General features: G+C 41.1%; 1 protein-coding gene across 3 annotated transcripts in view; it reads right to left on the reverse strand.

Moving 5' to 3' along the window:
• Positions 1-19,037, reverse strand: part of GDA (guanine deaminase) — a 100,197-nt gene extending 81,160 nt beyond the window's left edge. For 2 of the 3 annotated variants that reach the window (XR_006272960.1, XM_043487029.1), the window contains exon 1: positions 18,792-19,027. Coding sequence is in view for 2 of the 3 variants with exons in the window: in XM_043487029.1 (XP_043342964.1) it covers positions 18,792-18,914 (123 nt within the window). In the remaining variant the exon portion in view is untranslated. Of the gene's footprint in view, positions 1-18,791 lie in introns of all 3 variants that reach the window. The other variant, XM_043487028.1, reaches the window with a different exon arrangement.
• Between the last annotated feature and the right edge of the window lie 275 nt (positions 19,038-19,312).

A 19,312-nucleotide genomic window follows, 5' to 3' on the forward strand; every position in this document is an offset into this window, starting at 1 on the left:
TTGTATAGTTCTTCTGTGTATTCTTGCCACCTCTTCTTAATATCTTCTGCTTCTGTTAGTTCCATACCATTTCTGTCCTTTATTTTGCACCCCTCTTTGCATGGAATGATCCCTTGGTATCTCTAATTTTCTTGAGGAGATCTCTAGTAGTTCCCATTCTATTATTTTCCGCTATTCCTTTGCATTGATCGCTGAGGAAGGCTTTCTTATCTCTTCCTGCTATTCTTTGGAACTCTGCATTCAAATGGGTATATCTTTCCTTTTCTCCTTTGCCTTCAGCTTCTTTTCTCAGCTATTTATAAGGCCTCCTCAGACAACCATTTTGCCTTTTTGCATTTCTTTTTCTTAGGGATGGTCTTGTTCCCTGCCTCATGTACAATGTCATGAACCTCTGTCCATAGTTTTTCAGGTACTCTGTCTATCATATCTGATCCCTTAAATCTATTCGTTACTTCCATTGTATAATCATAAGGGATTTGATTTAGGTCATATCCGAATGGTCTAGTGGTTTTCCCTACTTTCTTCAATTTAGGTCTTAATTTTGCAATAAGGAGTTCATGATCTGAGCCCCTGGTCTTGTTTTTGCCAACTGTATAGAGCTCCATCTTTGGCTGCAAAGAATATAACCAATCTGATTTCAGTATTGACCATCTGGCAATGTTCATGTATAGAGTCTTCTCTTATGTTGTTGAGTAAGAATTGGCAAATTAGTAATCTTACCTGAGTAAACACTGAGTTGAGCAAGAATTGAGTTCAGCTCAGTTCAGTCGCTCGGTCATGTCTGACTCTTTGCGACCCCATGAACCACAGCACGCCAGGCCTCCCTGTCCGTCACCAACTCCCAGAGTTTACCCAAACCCATGTCCATCGAGTTGGTGATGCCATCCAGCCATCTCATCCTCTGCTGTCCCCTTCTCCTCCTGCCCCCAATCCCTCCCAGCATCAGGGTCTTTTCCAATGAGTCAACCCTTCGCATGAGGTGGCCAAAGTATTGGAGTTTCAGCTGCAGCATCAGTCCTTCCAATGAACCCCCAGGACTGATCTCCTTTAGGAAGGACTGGTTGGATCTCCTTGCAGTCCAAGGGACTCTCAAGAGTCTTCTCCAACACCACAGTTCAAAAGCATCAATTCTTTGGTGCCCAGCTTTCTTCACAGTCCAACTCTCACATCCACACATGACCACTGGAAAAACCATAGCCTTGACTAGATGGACATTTGTTGGCAAAGTAATGTCTCTGCTTTTGAATATGCTATCTAGGTTGGTCATAACTTTCCTTCCAAGGAGTAAGCATCTTTTAATTTAGTAAGAAGTGGCAAATTAGTAATCTTGGAAGGACACATAATTGCTTTAGAAGGTTTACTGACAAACTGCCAAATGCCTTAGGAGTTCTCTTTGGTAAACAAAAAGCCAAAGCAGACAAAAATTTTATAAGAGACCAGTGAATATATCCTAAGGTTTTCATGTACCCCCAACCATCTGAGCACCAGTCGTGGTTTAGGTGCTGAGTCATGTCTGACTCTTGTGACCGCATGGACTGCAGCCTGCCAGGCTCCTTTGTCCATGGGCTTTCCCAGGCAAGAATACTGAAGTGGGTAGTCATTTCCTTTTCAATGGGATCTTCCTGACCTAGGATTGAACCCAGGTCTCCTGCATCACAGGCAGATTCTTTACCAACTGAGCCACCAGGGAATCCCTGGTACTGGTACCAGTTCAGCATTTAATTTCTCCCAAATCAGAACTGCTGAAAGTAGAGATCTTAGAACCAGACCATATAGATTCACATCATATGCCCTAATTCCATCAGTTTCCAGCTATGTGACCTTGAACAAGGCTCTCAAACTGCTGGAGACTCAGTTTCCTCATCTGCAAAATGGAGATATAATGGTACTTAATTCACAGAATTGTAATGATTAAATGAGTTAGTACATGTAAAGGTTCAGACTAGTGCCTGACACACAATATATGCTGCACAATCTTTTACCTTTTTCAGAAATTAATCATTTTCTTACTTATCCATTCCTCAATATTTGCTAAGCACATCCTATCTACCAGATGATGTGTCCAGCCTGGGGAACGTGATATGAACAGGCCATAAATCCCTGCCCTCAAGAAATTAATAGTCTGGGGCAGCAGCAACACTAGTAAAAAGAAACTCATTTGAAAGCAATACATCTTCACTTGCTTATCATTTTTTTTGTAGTTGAAATAAGATGACTTTCAATATTATATTAGTTTCCAGGGTACAACATAGTGATTCAATGTTTTTATAGATTATGCACCATACAAGTTACTATAACATACTGACTATATTCCCTGTGCTACACATCACATCCCTGTGACTTATTTATCTTATAACTGGTAGTTTATACCTCTTAATCCTCTTTATCTATTCCAGCCTTCTCTTCACTCCCTTGATTCTGGCAACCACTAGTTTGTTCTCATATCTGTAAGTCTGTTTCTGTTTTGTTATGTTTGTTTTGCTTTTTCAGATTTCATATATGAGCGAAAGCATACAGTATTCATCTTTCTTTGTTTGACTTATTTCACTAAGCATAATACCCTACAGGCCCATCCATGCTGTTGCAAATGGCAAGATTTCATTCTTTTATCACTAAGTAATATTCCACTGTATATGTTTTTAGCACATCTTCTTTATACATTCATCTGTGGATGGGCATATAGGTTGTTTCCGTATCATGGCTATCATAAATAATACTGCTATGAAGAACACTGAAACACTTTATAAATAGGCTAAGTGTGGGCTCTTTTTCCAACTTCTTCCTGAGAGTTACTGCATATACAAAAAGGGCAAGAAACTGAATTGAGATGTTGATGCTGAAGGACAAGATGGGCTCAATGGGTGATTAAGTGATAACTGGCCAGCACACCACCATGCTTTAGAAATTCAGACATACACGTCCAGTAAATTACAAATATATTCCAAGTTCATCCGAGAAAGTCATCTGTGCTCACCAAGGGCCTGTAATAGTGTGCATGGCAAACAAATCACTAGGTATAAAGGTTAGGAAGAAAAATGCCAAGATTTGGCAGGAAGCTGTATGAAGTATACTTCTTGGCCTACCTTTTGTCATGTCCAGTAACACATTTTACCTGGTAACCACTCAAGGCAACACATTGCTTATATGTACATCATATACCCATCAAACGGTTAAGTATTCAGATAAATGCACAAGAAATAATTCTCACCTTTTGAGAGTTTATCTTCTGGCTGAGGAAATAAAATTTATATGCAGATAGGAACTAAGAACAATGCACAGAGGCATGTTTCTCAGAACCAAATTAGCAGTATGAACTGAGCTGTGAAAACTTGGAGAAAGGAAAAATCATTAAGAACTAGAAAAAGCAGGTTGTTTTTTGGAGGAGGTGATGGGTAAGTTATAAGTTGGGGGATTTAGCATGTAGACAGAAAGATGGGGAAGCCCAAAGACATGAAAAATGTAAATCGATGAATTTGTATTGTCCTAATTATCACATTATTCCCTTTCCATATATTTTCCCCTGTCTTCTCTATCTACAATGATGTGGCATTTTTTGAAGAATTCAGTCCTGTCTAGATTACACAGATAGTTTTCCTTATTCTAATTTCAGTTGCCAAAAATCTAGCATAAGTCTTGTTTTTCTTCTTCCTACTTGATTGTCTGGACAGAGAAAGGAAAAAAAGGATGATTATTCAGGCTTCCATTCATACACATAAGTTTTTCTTACTAATGTCAGTCATTTCAGTTCAGTTCAGTCCTCAGTTGTGTCCTACTCTTTACGAACCCACGGACTGCAGCACTCCAGGCTTCCTTGTCCATCACCAACTTCTGGAGCTTGCTCAAACTCCATCAAGTCAGTGATGCCATCCAACCATCTCACCCTCTGTCATCCCCTTCTCCTCCCCCTTCAATCTTTCCCAGCGTCAGGGTCTTTCCAAGGAGTCAGTTCTTTGCATCAGGTAGCCAAAGTATTAGAGTTTCAGCTTCAGCATCAGTCCTTCCAATGAATATTCAGGACTGATTTCCTTTAGGATGGACTGGTTGGATCTCCTTGCAGTCCAAGGGACTCTCAAGAGTCTTCAACACCACAGTTCAAACGCATCAATTCGTTGGCACTCAGCTTTCACATATATACATGACTACTGGAAAACCCACAGCTTTGACTAGATGGACCTTTGTCAGCAAAGCAATGTCTCTGTTTTTAACATGCTGTCTAGGTTGGTGATAGCTTTTCTTCCAGGAGCAAGCATCTTTTAATTTCATGGCTGTAGTCACCATCTGCAGTGATTTTGGGGCCCAAGAAAATAAAGTCTGCCACTGTTTCCCCACCTATTTGCCATGAAGGGATGGGACCAGATGCCATGATCTTAGTTTTTTGAATGCTGAGTCATTTATATGCTGTTTTTCTCATCTGGATTAAATCTTCCCTGCGCAGTCATCACCTGGGAGACAGGGAGGGGATGAGGTTTTCTTAATTGCCTTAGAAAAGGCAGAAGTCCAAAAATGCTTCCCAAGGATCAAAGTGAATTTTACACACAGGAAACATATATTTCTATTGTCTCACCTGCTTTTGTTTGCTTTAACTTCAAAATAATCTTAAATTTATAGAAAAATTATGCCTTCATGCTTGATCCTAACAAAATGAAAATGCCTTTACTAGTGGCATCCCACACTTTAAAACAAAAATACTGACTAAGTATCAAGAGGTCCAATGACACTGAGGTGTTAAATTACTTTTCTGAAATAAGGTTGTAAAATGATTATTAGGAAAGCTGTAACTACTTCTAAGGAGAACTTGGCAGGCTACAGTCCATGGGGTCACAAAGAGTCAGATACAACTGAGCGACTAAGCACAACTACTTCTAAACTCTGGCACGCATACGTTTGCCAATGCTTTGGCATCCACTCAAATTCAATATTTGTACATGGGCAATATAAGAATGCTTATGTACCTTTTATAACCACAAACATTTGTAGAGAAGCTCTCAAATAACTGGGGGAATAAAACACATGTAACTTATCTGTATTTTATTACTATTGGGAGCACTTTACAATAAATAAAAATATTACATATCTATTATCTCAAAAGAGTTGTCTACGATCACTATCTGTATTTCTTTATCTTTCATCCATTCCAAAACCCAAACCAAGCTGTTTGCCACCCTCTCTGCACCAAAATAAGTCTTCCTAAGTTCAACAATAATTTCAGGCTGCTAAATCCACTGAATATTTTTCCAGTATCATCCCACTTCTCCATCTCAGAAACATGTCACATTTGTTCTACTCCCCTCCATCTTGAAATATCCTCATCCTTTGCCTTCTATGATATCAGCTTCTTGTGCTTTTCTCTGACTCACTCTCTTTCACTCCAGCTCAACCATTGGAGTTAATCTACTTCCTGTTCTCAATCTTTACTCCATCATCTCCTACTCAAAAATCTCTTCCAAGCTCCAGACTTGCAAGTCAATACCTACTTAACATATCCATGTAGATGTCACAAGGGCACCTTAACAGAGTATGACCAGAAGAGACCTCAGGATCTGACTTTTCTCTGTTCCCTAACTCAGCGATGTCCACCATATCCATCCAGTTATATAAGTCTGAAATCTAGGGGAAGCTTGTCCCCCACAATCCATATCTAACCTGTCAGCCAATCTCATTGAGTTTTTTTAATCTTTATTGTCTCACAGATGCACCCACTTCTCTCCAATTCTACTACCACCCACCTGTCTCTTTCACAGTTCACTGCAATTACCCTCCAACTTGTCTCCTACAGACACTAATCATGGCCTACTCTAGTCTGTTCTCCACTCTGCATATATATATGGTTTGTTTATTTTCATTTCTATATATCTACATATATATCTTTTTTATTCATTTATCTGTTGATGGACACTTAGGTTGCTTCCATATCTTGGCTATTATAAATAACGCTGCTATGAACACTGGGGTGAAAGCCTTTCTTTGAATTACTGTTTTCGTTTTCTTCAGCTACATACCCAAGGGTAGAACTGCTGGTAATTCCTTTTTTAGATTTCTGAGGAACTTCCATACTATTTCCCACAGTGGCTGCACCAATTGACATTCCCACCAACAGTGTACTAGGATTCCCTTTTCTCCACACCCTTGCCAACATTTGTCATTTGTAGGGGTCTCTTTATGATAGCCATTCTGACAGGTGTGGGTTGTTCATATATTTTTAAAATGCAAATCTGATCTAGATTCCTCTATCTAACACTCTTCACTGCCTTCCCATCACCTGTGGATGAAGAGAAAGGCCTACAAAGAAACTGATGTGGCTACTGCTTACCTCTCTTGCTTTATCTATTTCTACTCTATTGTCTATTACAGGTTCCTAGTTCCTCTACCCCGCTGGGTCTTTACATGGCCTTTCCCCTCGTTTTCCTTGCCCAGTTAACTTCCATTTAGACTTCAAATTCAATCAAATGTCACTTCCTTAGGGATGCATCTTGAAGCACCTCCTCAAAATAAGCTAGGTCCTCTTGCTTCACACCTTCATATCACTCCGCGTTTTTCCTTTGTAGAGGTCATATACTTATCCATGCTCATTTCATTATTGACTCTGAGTAAAAATAAGGCTGTATCAGCATTTCCTTTGCTCACCATTTTATCCTAAACCCCCCTAAGTCTTTGCTCTTCATCAGCCATTGTCAGTTGTTATAAGCTCCAAGTGCACTTAGCCCCACAGGGCTAGTGAGTCCACCTGCTGGAACTGGAGGGTCATGTCCCAGGGACCTGGAAAGGCTTCTCCTTGTGTTTTGCACTTCAAAAAAAAAACAGGGCTTATTTAAGACCACCTTCCACAGGGGAGGAGGGAAACAACTTCCAGGTCAAAGAGCACAAAGTAATAAATCTGCCCCAGTATTGGAAGGCATTAACAATGCTACTTCTTCTGTTGCACCTTCACACATATTGACTACAACCAGCTGAGAAGATTGATTAACTATATCCTGTCAACACAGCCAGGAATATCTGGGCATCAAAAGGAATAATGTACAGAGTATAGCAGCCCATTCTATGCATTCTTTTACTCAGAAGCGTTTATTGAATGCTGATTTTGGGCTAAAGCATCAGGTACTATGAGGGGCAGGAGATGGATAATAAGAGCTATCGTTTATGGAGGCTCTACCATGTTCCAGGAATGTACATTATAAGTGGCAATTTACAAGCCATGTTTCAAGTAAATTACCATTTTATGAAGAAGTGAACACTTAACAAACCATAATATAAAACCAAAGGGAGTAAGCAGGCCTATGTAATCTACATTATTCCAGATCCTTAACACAGTCCAAGTTAAAGGCATTTGAGAACTTTATGAGGTCTCAGAGTTCCAATTAGAATCTGCTCTTCAGGGTCCTTAATTACTCACTAGGACATGAAACTAATTATAGCTCCCAGTGGCCAAATACATTGTATTAAGCATCCAAATTAGAAAAACCCAGAGTTCTTATTCAAACAATTATTTGGAAGATATTTTTAGCTGGCTGTACATTTTGCTGATCTTCAAGTGAACTTTTCCAACCTGGTTATCCTGCAGTTAAAAAAAAAAATAAATCCAAGCACTGTTTATCTAACAAATATTCATCTGCGTGCCTACTATGTGCTGCTAGGAGTCATGAATATAAAAGTGCTCAAGTCATGGCCCCTGTCTTTAAGGTTGAGACTCACAAAATAAAGTAAGAGCCACAAAGAGGTGCCAAGCAGAAACTGAGGCACAAAGAAGCCTTCTGCAAACAGAAGGGTGGGAGCAATGGTGGCAATACCCTCATTGAGGAAGTAACATTTAAATTAGTTTCCAAAGGTATATTCAACCAGCAGTTAGAAGATGAGGAAGAAATATAAACAAAGACACAAAGGCATAACGAATATGAAAGGTGGGTCAATCAGTCAGCAAGGCCAGGCCTAGGTTTATCCCACAGTTAAGCAATGTGGAACCATAAAATGACTTTGAACAATAAACTGGTTTTAAAAACTTGCACACGAGCCAGGGACTTATCTGGTAGTCCAGTGGCTAAGACTCCATGCTCCCAATGCAGTGGGCCTGGGGTTCGATCTCTGGTTAGGGAACTAGATCCCACATATCACAACAAGAGTTCTCATGCTGCAACTAAAAAGAAAATTATCCCACATGTCACAACCAATGATCCCGAAGATTGAAGCTGCAATGAAGACTGAAGATGCAGCATGCCACAACCAAGACCTGGCACAGCCAGATAAATAAATTATACATATATATGTATGCAGGTCAGGAAGGAACAGTTAGAACTGGACATGGAACAACAGACCGGTTCCAAATAGGAAAAGGAGTACATCAAGGCTGTATACTGTCACCCTGCTTATTTAACTTATATGCAGAGTACATCATGAGAAATGCTGGGCTGGAGGAAGCACAAGCTGGAATCAAGATTGGGAGGAGAAATATCAGTAACCTCAGATATGCAGATGACACCACCCTTATGGCAGAAAGTGAAGAAGAACTAAAGAGCCTCTTGATGAAAGTGAAAGAGGAGAGTGAAAAAGTTGGTTTAAAAGTCAACATTCAGAAAACTAAGATCATGGCATCCGGTCCCATCACTTCATGGCAAATAGACAGGGAAACAGTGCAAACAGTGTCAGACTTTATTTTTTTTGCTCCAAAATCACTGCAGATGGTGATTGCAGCCATGAAATTAACATGGCTTACTCCTTGGAAGGAAAGTTATGACCAACCTAAACAGCATATTAAAAAGCAGAGACAAAAAAACAAACAAACAAACAAAAAAAAAAGCAGAGACATTACTTTGGCAACAAAGGTCCGTTTAGTCAAGGCTATGGTTTTTCCAGTGGTCATGTATGGATGTGAGAGTTGGACTGTAAAGAAAGCTGAGTGCAGAAGAATTGATGCTTTTGAACTGTGGTGTTGGAGAAGACTCTTGAGAGTCCCTTGGACTGTAAGGAGATCCAACCAGTCCATCCTAAAGGAGGTCGGTCCTGGGTGTTCATTGGAAGGACTGATGTTGAAGCTGAAACTCCAATACTTTGGCCACTTGATGCGAAGAGCTGACTCACTGGAAAAGACCCTGATGCTGGGAAAGATTGAGGGCAGGAGGAGAAGGAGAAGACAGAGGGTGAGATGGCTGGATGGCATCACCAACTCAATGGACATGGGTTTGGGTAGACTCTGGCAGTTGGTGATGGACAGGGAGGCCTGGTGTGCTGCGATTCATGGGGTTGCAAAGAGTCAGACACAACTGAGTGACTGAACTGAACATTTATATATATATGTGTATATATATATATATAAATTTCCACATGAATGTTCATGGTAGCACTGTTGACAATAGGCAAAAGGTGAAAACAATTCAAATGTCCATCAACTAATGAAGCATTAAACATAATATACTGTATCTATATAATGGATTGTTACTTAGCCATGAAAATGAATGGTGTTCTGACACATGCCACAATATGGGTGAACCTTGAAAACAATAAACTAGGTGAAAATAGCCAGGCACAAGGTCACATATTATATGTGTCCATCTATATAAAATATCCAGAATAGGCAGGTTTATAGAAATAGAAAGCAAACTAGCGGTTGCTAGGCTTCCCTGGTGGCTGAGATGGTAAAGTGTCTGCCTACAGTGCAGGAGACCTGGATTCGATCCCTGGTTTGGAAAGATCCCTGGGAGAAGGAAATGGCAACCCACTCCAAGACTCTTGTCTGGAAAATTCCATGGACAGAGGAGCCTGGTAGGTTACAGTCTATGGGGTCACAGACAGTCAGACATGACTGAGCAACTTCACTTTCTTAGGTGAAAGAGCAGAAGGAATACAGAGTGACTGCTTCACAGTTAATGGGTTTCCCTTTAGAGTGATGAATATATTTCAGAACTAGACAGTGGTGATGGTTGTACAACACTGTGAATGTAATAAATGACACTAAACTGTACACTTCAAATGGTAAATTTTATGGAAAGTTATAAAAAGTAAAACAAAAAAACACAGCAAACTAATAATACAGAAGGTTATAAAGTGGACTATGAAAATTCTCCTTCACATCCCCAACTCTCCACTCCTACTCTACCAAAGTAAATGTTATTTTGGTTTTTAATTTTAATATTGCCTTCCAGAAATGTGTTTTGTGTGCATGTATACAAGGGTGTGGGTGATTGGAGGGTGCTGTATGATTATATGATACACTTTTTCAGTCCATTTAAATTTTACTACTGGGAAATCTTGGGTTCTTAAAAGTCCTATACATATATCAGTATATGTAAGTCTAAAAGAATTCACTTTAAATTAGAATTACCTTATGATTGTTTAGCTTTCAAAGTTTTTTTTTTTATTTATGTTATCAGTAGCTGGTTGATAAATTGAGATCAATATAGTTGAGTTTTCAAGTGGAGGTTACTAAGGAAAGTTCATTCTGTCAAAATAATTATTTAAAACCCAATAACAGCCTGCGAAGAGAAAAAGCATTGTGCCTATATAAGCAGGTCTCATGGTGGTGCCAACCTGAGCAGAACCACAATGAGAAAACATGAAGTGTACTTATTATGAAATGGTTTCAGGTAACAATGAATAACTAATTCATAAAACACAAGTCAGCATGTCACAAGCAGAGGCACCAACTTCAACAGTCAAAAGATTTTGAAAGACAGATCTCAATGAGGAGTATAACTAAATTTAATTTATCCTTTAGAGTCAATGAGTTAGTGCAATAAAGACAATGAAATAATGCTTTCATAAAGGAGAAGGGTGAGGCTTTTTAGAAGGTAGGAGACAGTGTCCTAAGGACTTTGGGGGAGATGATCAACAGTTATTGCTCAACCTTTTTTCTTTTTGCCACACCACACGACATGAGATCTTAGTTTCCCCAACCAGCCCTCCAGCCCTCGGCAGTCAAGTTGTAAGTCCTAACTGCTAGGGAATTCCCTACTACTCAATCTTTAAAAATGTATCAGAAGGGAAGAATCTGTCTTCACCTTTAATCTTAGAGATTAAACTTGTACTAACAATTTAAGTACAGGAGGCTCCTATAATTTTGCCATTTGACTACCTGAAAACAAAGGGCTACATACACAGTGGCTTTAGGACAGCAAAGTCATCCAATGTACCGTATGTTTTGTTAATAACTCAGTTGTGTCTGACTCTCTGCAACCCCATAGACTGTAGCCTGCCAGACTTCTCTGTCCATGGAATTCTCCAAGCAAGAATACTAGAGTGGGTTGCCATGTCCTCCTCCACAATGTACAGTAATTAGATGTTTATTTCAGAGTTAGGATTAACACTCTGAGTCTCAGCTTCCCTGTCAATAAAATAAGGAAAAGTTTTGTCACCCAGGGAAGCATGTCAAGGGTCCTTAATATGTATCTAAGCTGTCTCTGTAAAGCAAAAGTGTACCTGTCTTAGGCAAGAAAGATCCTCTGGAGTAGGAAATGGCTACCCATTCCAGTATTCTTGCCTGGAGAATTCCATGGACAGAAGAGCCTGATGGACTATAGTACATGGGGTCACAAAGAGGTGGACACAACTGATCACACACACATGTAAAAAAGTCCACCACTGCTGGTAAATCCCCTTGTTGTTGTTGTTTTAGTTGCTAAGTTGTACCCAACTCTTTGCAACCCCATGGACTGCAGCCCTCCAGGCTCCTCTGTCCATGGGATTTTCCAGGTAAGAATACTGGAGGTAGGTTGCCATTTCCTTTTCCAGGGAATCTTCCCCACCCAGGGATCGAACCCACATCTCCTGCATTGCAGGCAGATTCTTTACCAATGAACTGCCTGGGAGGCCCCATAGCAAATGAGAAAACCAAAAACTGACTGTATCTTCTAGTTTTTACATAATTAAAACAGGAGGGCTTAATGACAAGAAATTAATGGCATTAATTAATTAATCAGCTAGCAATGGCATAAGCTAGCTGAATTTAAAAATTGGGACAAAAGTCTCTCTACAGCTTATTACCACTTCACAGTAACAAGATCGCTGCCTGCCTGCACCATACTAGTTAGACCCACTTCTGACCAGACACTGAAGGACCACACAAGGGCTGAAAAGAGGCATGAGCTGCTTTCTGGAAAACTGCCACCTATTTCCACCAGGTAGGATGATAAAAGGTCCCTGTACCCCACAACCTCTTTGGCCTTTTGCTGTAGAAAGCTCTTCTTGCCTGTGATGAGGAGTGGTGCTTTTACAGCATGAGTTCCTCCTTTTCCATTCTTTGGCCAATGAAAAAAGTTTCTGTTTGCTGCTATAAAAAGAAATTTCTCTTTATTGATGAAAATAAAAACCAGGTAAGGAAAGAACCTAACCAGGAATCGGTAACGGTTTCATCTCATACAGTAATCAACAGAATTATGCTTTGTAAAACACTGAGCACAGAACCTAGAATACAACAAGTGTCTAATAAATGTTCAGTATTATTATAGTGGGGCTTCCCTGGTGGGTCAGACCATAAAGAATCCACCTGCAATGCAGGAGACCCGGGTTCTATCCCTGGGTCAGGAAGATTCCCTGGAGAAGGGAATGGCTACTCACTTCAATATTCTTGCCTGGAGAATTCCATGGGCAGACGAGCCTGGCAGGTTACAGTCCATGGGGTCGCAAAGAGTCAGACACGACTAAGCAACTAACACTTTCACTTTTTACTTTCTAATATGAGCATTAACACCATCAGTGTACCTCCTGTCTATGAGTTTACAACCCAGCATTATGGGCTAGAAGCCCAATGCATTAAAGAAGATGACTTACAAAATGTATTTCCTTTTTATTCATGTTGCTGTTTTTCAGTCACTAAGTCATGTCCAGCTCCTTGTGACCCCATGAACTGCAGTCAAGCTTCCCTGTCCTTCACTGTCCCCTGGAGTTTGCTTAAACTCATGTCCATTGAGTCAGTGATGCCATCCAGCCATCTAATCCTCTGTCACCCCTTTCTCCTTTTGCTTTCAATCTTTCCCAGAATCAAGGTCTTTTCCAATGAGTTGGCTCTTCACGTTGGGGGGCCATAATATTTTAGTGCAAAACTGCTTAATATGAGAAATGTGCTACTTACATTTAATGGATCAAACTTTTTAAATCATAATTTAAATATACCATGGAACTCATTTTAAAAGTATCATAAAAACCACCACAATATTATAAAGTAATTAGCCTCCAATTAAAATTAAATAAATAATTTTTTTTTTAAAGTTCTTATTGTAAAGCCGAAAATTTACCTTGTATTTTGTTTCCTTAGTGCCTGGGATACACCAGAAAAGAATGACACATTGTTCTCCTCTCTAGAGGGGAACCTAAATATGAAAGCCAGTGTGACCACAGCAATCTGCATGAGTTGTTCTAGAACAAACAGAGCTCATGCGTGTGGAGTTTCCACTGAGCTGACCTTAGGGAAAGCCTTTCCCAGCCTGGACAGAACAGTAATAACAGACAGATGTCTGGGATCAGAAGCCAAATATAGCATCATGTGGTCACAAAGGGAAGCCATGGCCACCATGGATACAGAGACAAGCGGCTACCCTCATTTAAAAATGAGATGTCTGGAACATCGCTTTTCGAAACTGTAGTAAAGTTCCAAAAGGGCAGCAGCTTTGTCTTACTCACAGCTATAGACCCTGAACAAGAACAGCACCTGGGAAATTATAATAAACACTGAATCAATATCTGGGAGGGAATGAATGCTTGGATCATAAAAGTCTCCAAGAATCCTTGCAGAGTTACAGAAAGAAAAAAGGCTTCAAGTTACTGATATTGGACTTTCCAATGATTTGTGTTGCTAGGGCTCATTTTAAGGTTCCCTTAAAATTTGAGAAATGAGGGGGAAAGTAACATTATTTGGATCCAAATGGGTAGGTATATTAATCAGTGGCAGCATTTAAATAAAGCCTAGACAGAGATGTTGAAAAGGTGAAATGATCCTCTTTGAGGTGCAAGATTAGAGAATCTAGAGGGTTTTTTTGACATTCAGAAGTCACTGACTCTTTTGAGATCTGATGAAAAATGCATATGTGGACATTGAAACAATTGTGGAAAAGGTGAGAGGTTAATGGATGAACTAGTTAAAGAAAATTATTATAAAAAGAATCTGAGGTTCATTTTGAATCTATCTCTGTTGGCCTATAAAAAAACATCTCATCAACTCTTTTGTAAAACACAAGTATCTCCTTCCTTAGATTAAGAAGCACCAGTTTGGTGTTGTTTCGGGAAGTTTTGGTTGTGGAAAGGCTGTAGATTGGGAGTACTTTCAGATTTTGATTTTATGGGTACTGAAAATTGAAGAATGTTTTAATGACAAGAACAGAGCAAACAAAGATGAAGGAAAAGACCAAGAAAGAGGCGGCACAGTTTCAACAGAGAAGGAATCAGGAGACTAACAGGAACACAGTAGGAGATTCTGGACTTGGTTACTAAATGAGTCACGGTTTTGCTCTCTAGAGTTCAAAGCCCAGAAAGGAAGGAGGCTAGCTGAGAGAATTAAGTACTCAAATGGCTGAAATGATACCCAGGGTATTTAAAATCAAATCCAGAGAAATAATAAATATTAGAAAAGAAACAGATCTAGATTCAAATCCCAGCTCCATTCCTTCCTAGCTGTATCCCACTCAGCAAGTCACTAACAGTTTCTCTGTTTACCTTGCCAACACAGAGAACTTGACCTTAAGTGCTAAATCCTGAAATAAAATGTGAACTGTGGTTGGAATGTGTTGTTTGTGACTTCATCACTGGCCATAGGATCTAGTTTTCAAGAATATTAAACACATAGCATATAATTCAGTTCAGTTCAGTCGCTCAGTCGCGTCCGACTCTTTGTGACCCCATGAACCACAGCACGCCAGGTCTCCCTGTCCATCACCAACTCCCAGAGTTCACCCAAACCCATGTCCATTGAGTCGGTGATGCCATCCAACCATCTCATCCTCTGTCGTCCCCTTCTCCTCCCGCCTTCAATCTTTCCCAGCATCAGGGTATTTTCAAATGAGTCAGCTCTTCATATGAGGTGGCCAAAGAATTGGAGTTTCAGCTGCAGCATCAGTCCTTCCAATGAACACCCAGGACTGATCTCCTTTAGGATGGACTGGTTGGATCTCCTTGCAGTCCAAGAGACTCTCAAGAGTCTTCTCCAACACCACAGTTCAAAAGCATCAATTCTTCTGCACTCAGCTTTCTTTACAGTCCAACTCTCACATCCATACATGACCACTGGAAAAACCATAGCCTTGACTACATGGACCTTTGTGGACAAAGTAATGTCTCTGCTTTTTAATATTCTGTCTAAGTTGGTCATAACTTTCCTTCCAAGGAGTAAGCGTCTTTTAATTTCATGGCTGCAGTCACCATCTGCAGTGATTTTGGAGCCCAGAAAAATAAAGTCAGCCACTGTCTCCACTGTTTCCCCATCTACTTGCTATGAAGTGATGGGACCTGATGCCATGATCTTAGATAACCCCACCTTCAGATTAGCTCAAGTTCTGACAGGTCAATAACAGATTTTGTTAATCACTAAATGATCAGTCATACAAGGGCAGGGCAGAGTTTGCATATTTCATTCATCAGTGTATTTCCAGCAGTGAGCCCAGTCTTTTGCTCAGTAAGCAGTCCACTTTTACAATAAGTACAAGTCTAAGCTTCCTTGCCAACAGTGCATGTTCTTTGAGGTCAGTGACTGTGCCTCAGAGAGGTGGGCTACTCTAGTAAAGAGAATGTGGGCTTTGGTCATGTTAATTCAAAACCCATTTCTGGATGCATGACTTCTCAAGTCTCAACTTTCCCAACTTTAAGAGGGAATAATCACATTGAAGAATAAAAGAGATACTGGAAGTAAGGTACTAGGAAACCTGGCAGCAAATGCTCTTTAGATCGTTCTTCCCAGAGGGTCAGTGGCATGAGCAGTAAGGCTGCACACCAGAGGTCCAGTGACCTCCCACACCTCCCACACAATTCACCTTGGGCTGAGCTTCCTTCGCCACCCATTCACCTGCATGAATACCACCATGTGGAGATATGCAAAAACACTACAGTGAGCAAGAGGTTAAGGGTTTGCTAGGCGCGGAGGGAAGTAAGAGGACAAAATGAACATGGTATGTGTTGAGTATCCACTAAGTGACAGGCATTTTCATACATTATCTCATTTAATATTTAGCAAAAGTAAACCTCATTCTACAAATGCAGAAACTGGGGCTCAGAGAGGTTAAATGTCTCACCCATGGGCTTTGAGCAGGTAGGTGGTAGAGACCCGACTTGAACTCAGGTCTGCATAGGATTTGCTCCTGCTACCCCAAGATACTACCTCCAAAACAATTCTCTTCCTTGCTCTTGCTTTCAGGTAAATGTGCTTTAAAGACCCAAGACATCTTGTACCTATCTTTAAAGTCAACCTGACCCAGTGGGAAGAATTAAACAATTTAGTAATATGTGAGCACACAGTGTCTCACAATTACCTATCTGCAAATGAATTACACATGCTGGAGTTTCTCTTTCAAAATGCTACATGCTACTTAAGTAGAAAAACTAACTCAATTCAAAATGCCCAATACCAAATTGTTGACTAGAGGATTTTTTAAAAATTAACTTAATTTTGAATGAGTTTTAATTGATGAATTAAAAGTAGCTAGTCATTATCATTCTCTGGGCCTAAATGAAGTTAATAAAATGAAAGATTAGGTGGAGAAGGGAGAAGGAAGACAGGGGAAATCATGTCCCCCCTCTCGGAGATGCTACACAAGCCCAGGGCTTGAAATGAAGAACTGAGCACCCAAGATCCCCCACAACTAATTCCATCATGCAACCTATATCCTGAGGTTATCCAACATGCAACCCGTCTACTACCCACACCCGAATCTCCTGGGACTTTTGTGAATGCCACTTCCAAGGACTTATTCCAGATCTACAGATTCAGATTCTCTGGAAGATGATACCCAGGAAATGGCATTTTAACAAACACCCCAGATGTTTCTGATTCATCCCAAGGTTTGGAAACAGCTTTGGGTGCTCAGTAAAAATGCAAAGATCAAGATGATTCTGCATATTTATTTACTTTGTGGGGATAAAATTTTCTGTAAGAACCTTGAAAACTTTTTAATGAATAATATATTTATCCCAGCAACTCTAAAGACCAGGCAGTCCCACTTTCAAAATTAGGGAAATCAAGTCTTAATATATACGTGACAAGTCCACGCTTTACAATCAGGAATCAACTACTTGCACCTGAGAGGAGAGGGATACACAGTTACCAATTGATCGATTAGTGCATTTTATACTGTAAATCTAATCCACTTGATTAACTTACCTTTGTATGCAATTCCTAGTTAATTTTATCTTGTGGGGGAATGGCGTTTTTCTAAATTTATAACTTCAGTATGCTCCTTAGTTACAAATAGACTCCCTGACTCAACTACTAATTGCATGTTCAGGACACTCTTTTATTCTTCTGTACAACCCCCAGGAAAGGTAAATTTTTTAGATAAATTACTTCCTTTTCTTTCTCCTTACCACTGATTAAAGGCAATCCACTAGCCAATTCTCTCACCTGCTATCCTACCATTTCAAATTTTGGAAATGGAAATGTAGATTGTAAAGGAAACCTAATTGTTGAACAGCTTCTTGTGATTAAGCAAATACCTCTCATCTTTCCTTAGTTTAGCAGTCTCTCTTCCTTTGTTTCTGGGGACTTGCCCCAAGCCTAAGGGGTCCCTGAAACTTGAGGGTCAAGTACCCAAGGCAACAATTCATTAGCCACGGGCTTTACTGGAGTCTTCCCAATTGGAGGAGCTCTGAGTCTCATCACCTTGGAAACACAACAGCAGGCTCCCTGAATATACAGAGTATAGATTTTTAAGCACCATAAGAAAACAGGGTTTAGTTATCCCCAAATGTAAAAGTCATGACTCAAAACTGTGACTGACTAGGAAGCATCCTTAGTCAGGAATAGCATCTTCAAGCTGACAAGTCACAAATATGTGTACTTTTGCTAACTAAACCGGTAGCTGGGGAAAAGCTCAAAAATATCCCATCTCTATCTTTAATTTTTCTCCTAAAAACGGAATGGCTTCCTCTGAAACTTGCCAGGCCACTGCCAATACAGTTAACACTGCTGTGCATGGAACACTCAAGTTACCTACGTCTTTGTAGAAATCCTGATTTTTGGAAACAGAAGTGCGAAAGATACACTCATAGAAGACATTTTGAACCTTAAAATGGAACTGCTTGTTTTGATGCAAATGGCTGGGGGTGGGGGGAGGGGGCGGTGAGGCGGTAAATTTCTCTCGGACTATCCTTTCTAGTATTACAAGTTGTCTAGTCTGGATCATTAGTATCAATATGTTGTTTGCTGAATAATCAGGTGAATGAAATCAGTTCTTAACTTATTCGAATGCACTGAAAGGGCTCAGCAACACTGATCAAATGACCCTTCTATTATTTCGTTCACAATAAATTCAATCAAATTTACGGAGCGCCTAGGCGGTGCTAGGCACTATGCCAGGAGCCTGAGAATGAATGAAGCGAGGTGCTAGTTTATTAATGATCTCAAGATTTGAGAGGGTACAGCCTCGCTCCCCCTTCCACCGAAGCCTGCAGGGCTGTGGAACCAATCGTACTCTCCATCTCCCAGCACCTGGGAACACTTTCTTTCCAGTCCAGCCCACGAACCCAGCGCCTGGGCTCTCCCGGAAAGAGCCAAACCCTTAAGTTCAACTCCACGCCGAGCTAACTCCGGGGTCCGCGGCTCACCGGGCGAGATTCCTCGCACCTGTCCGCCCGCCCGTCGGGGTGCGCCAGACCCCGCACCCGCTTACTTTGCCACTGTCGCTCACACCAAGGAGGCGGTCCCGCAGCACCTCCATGGGGCAGGTCCAGGTGGAGTGGACGAACGTCCCTCGGAAGATGTGCGCCAGGGGCGGCATCCGGGCAGCACACATGTGAAGCGGCGGAGCGCAGCGCGCAGTTCGCGGGCGGAGGCGGGCGCGCCGGCCGAACGCGCGGCGAGGACTCCCTGTGGCTGCGGGCAGCTACCGAGTCGGCACCCGCTCCGGCCTCGTCCTGCCCCCGCTTCCCCGCGCGATCGCCTGCCCCCTGCAGGCCGCGCCCAGGGGCTGGCTTCCTGCCTCCTCGATGCCAATAGGATTTGTCTCCCGTGAGTTGGCTCCAGTCTTTCTCTCCTCCCCTGCTTTAGTTTTTGATACATTAACTCTTTGGGTTTCCAAAATCCCCGCTCACGTCGCGATTCTTTTAACCCTTGGTGGCTGTCGCCCATGCAGAGGGCGGGAGATGAAGGGAGGAGCTGGAGGATTCAGGATTCCAGCCCTGTAACTTTAAT

The sequence above is a fragment of the Cervus canadensis genome, chromosome 14, assembly GCF_019320065.1.
Source record: "Cervus canadensis isolate Bull #8, Minnesota chromosome 14, ASM1932006v1, whole genome shotgun sequence".
Classification (NCBI taxonomy): domain Eukaryota; kingdom Metazoa; phylum Chordata; class Mammalia; order Artiodactyla; family Cervidae; genus Cervus; species Cervus canadensis.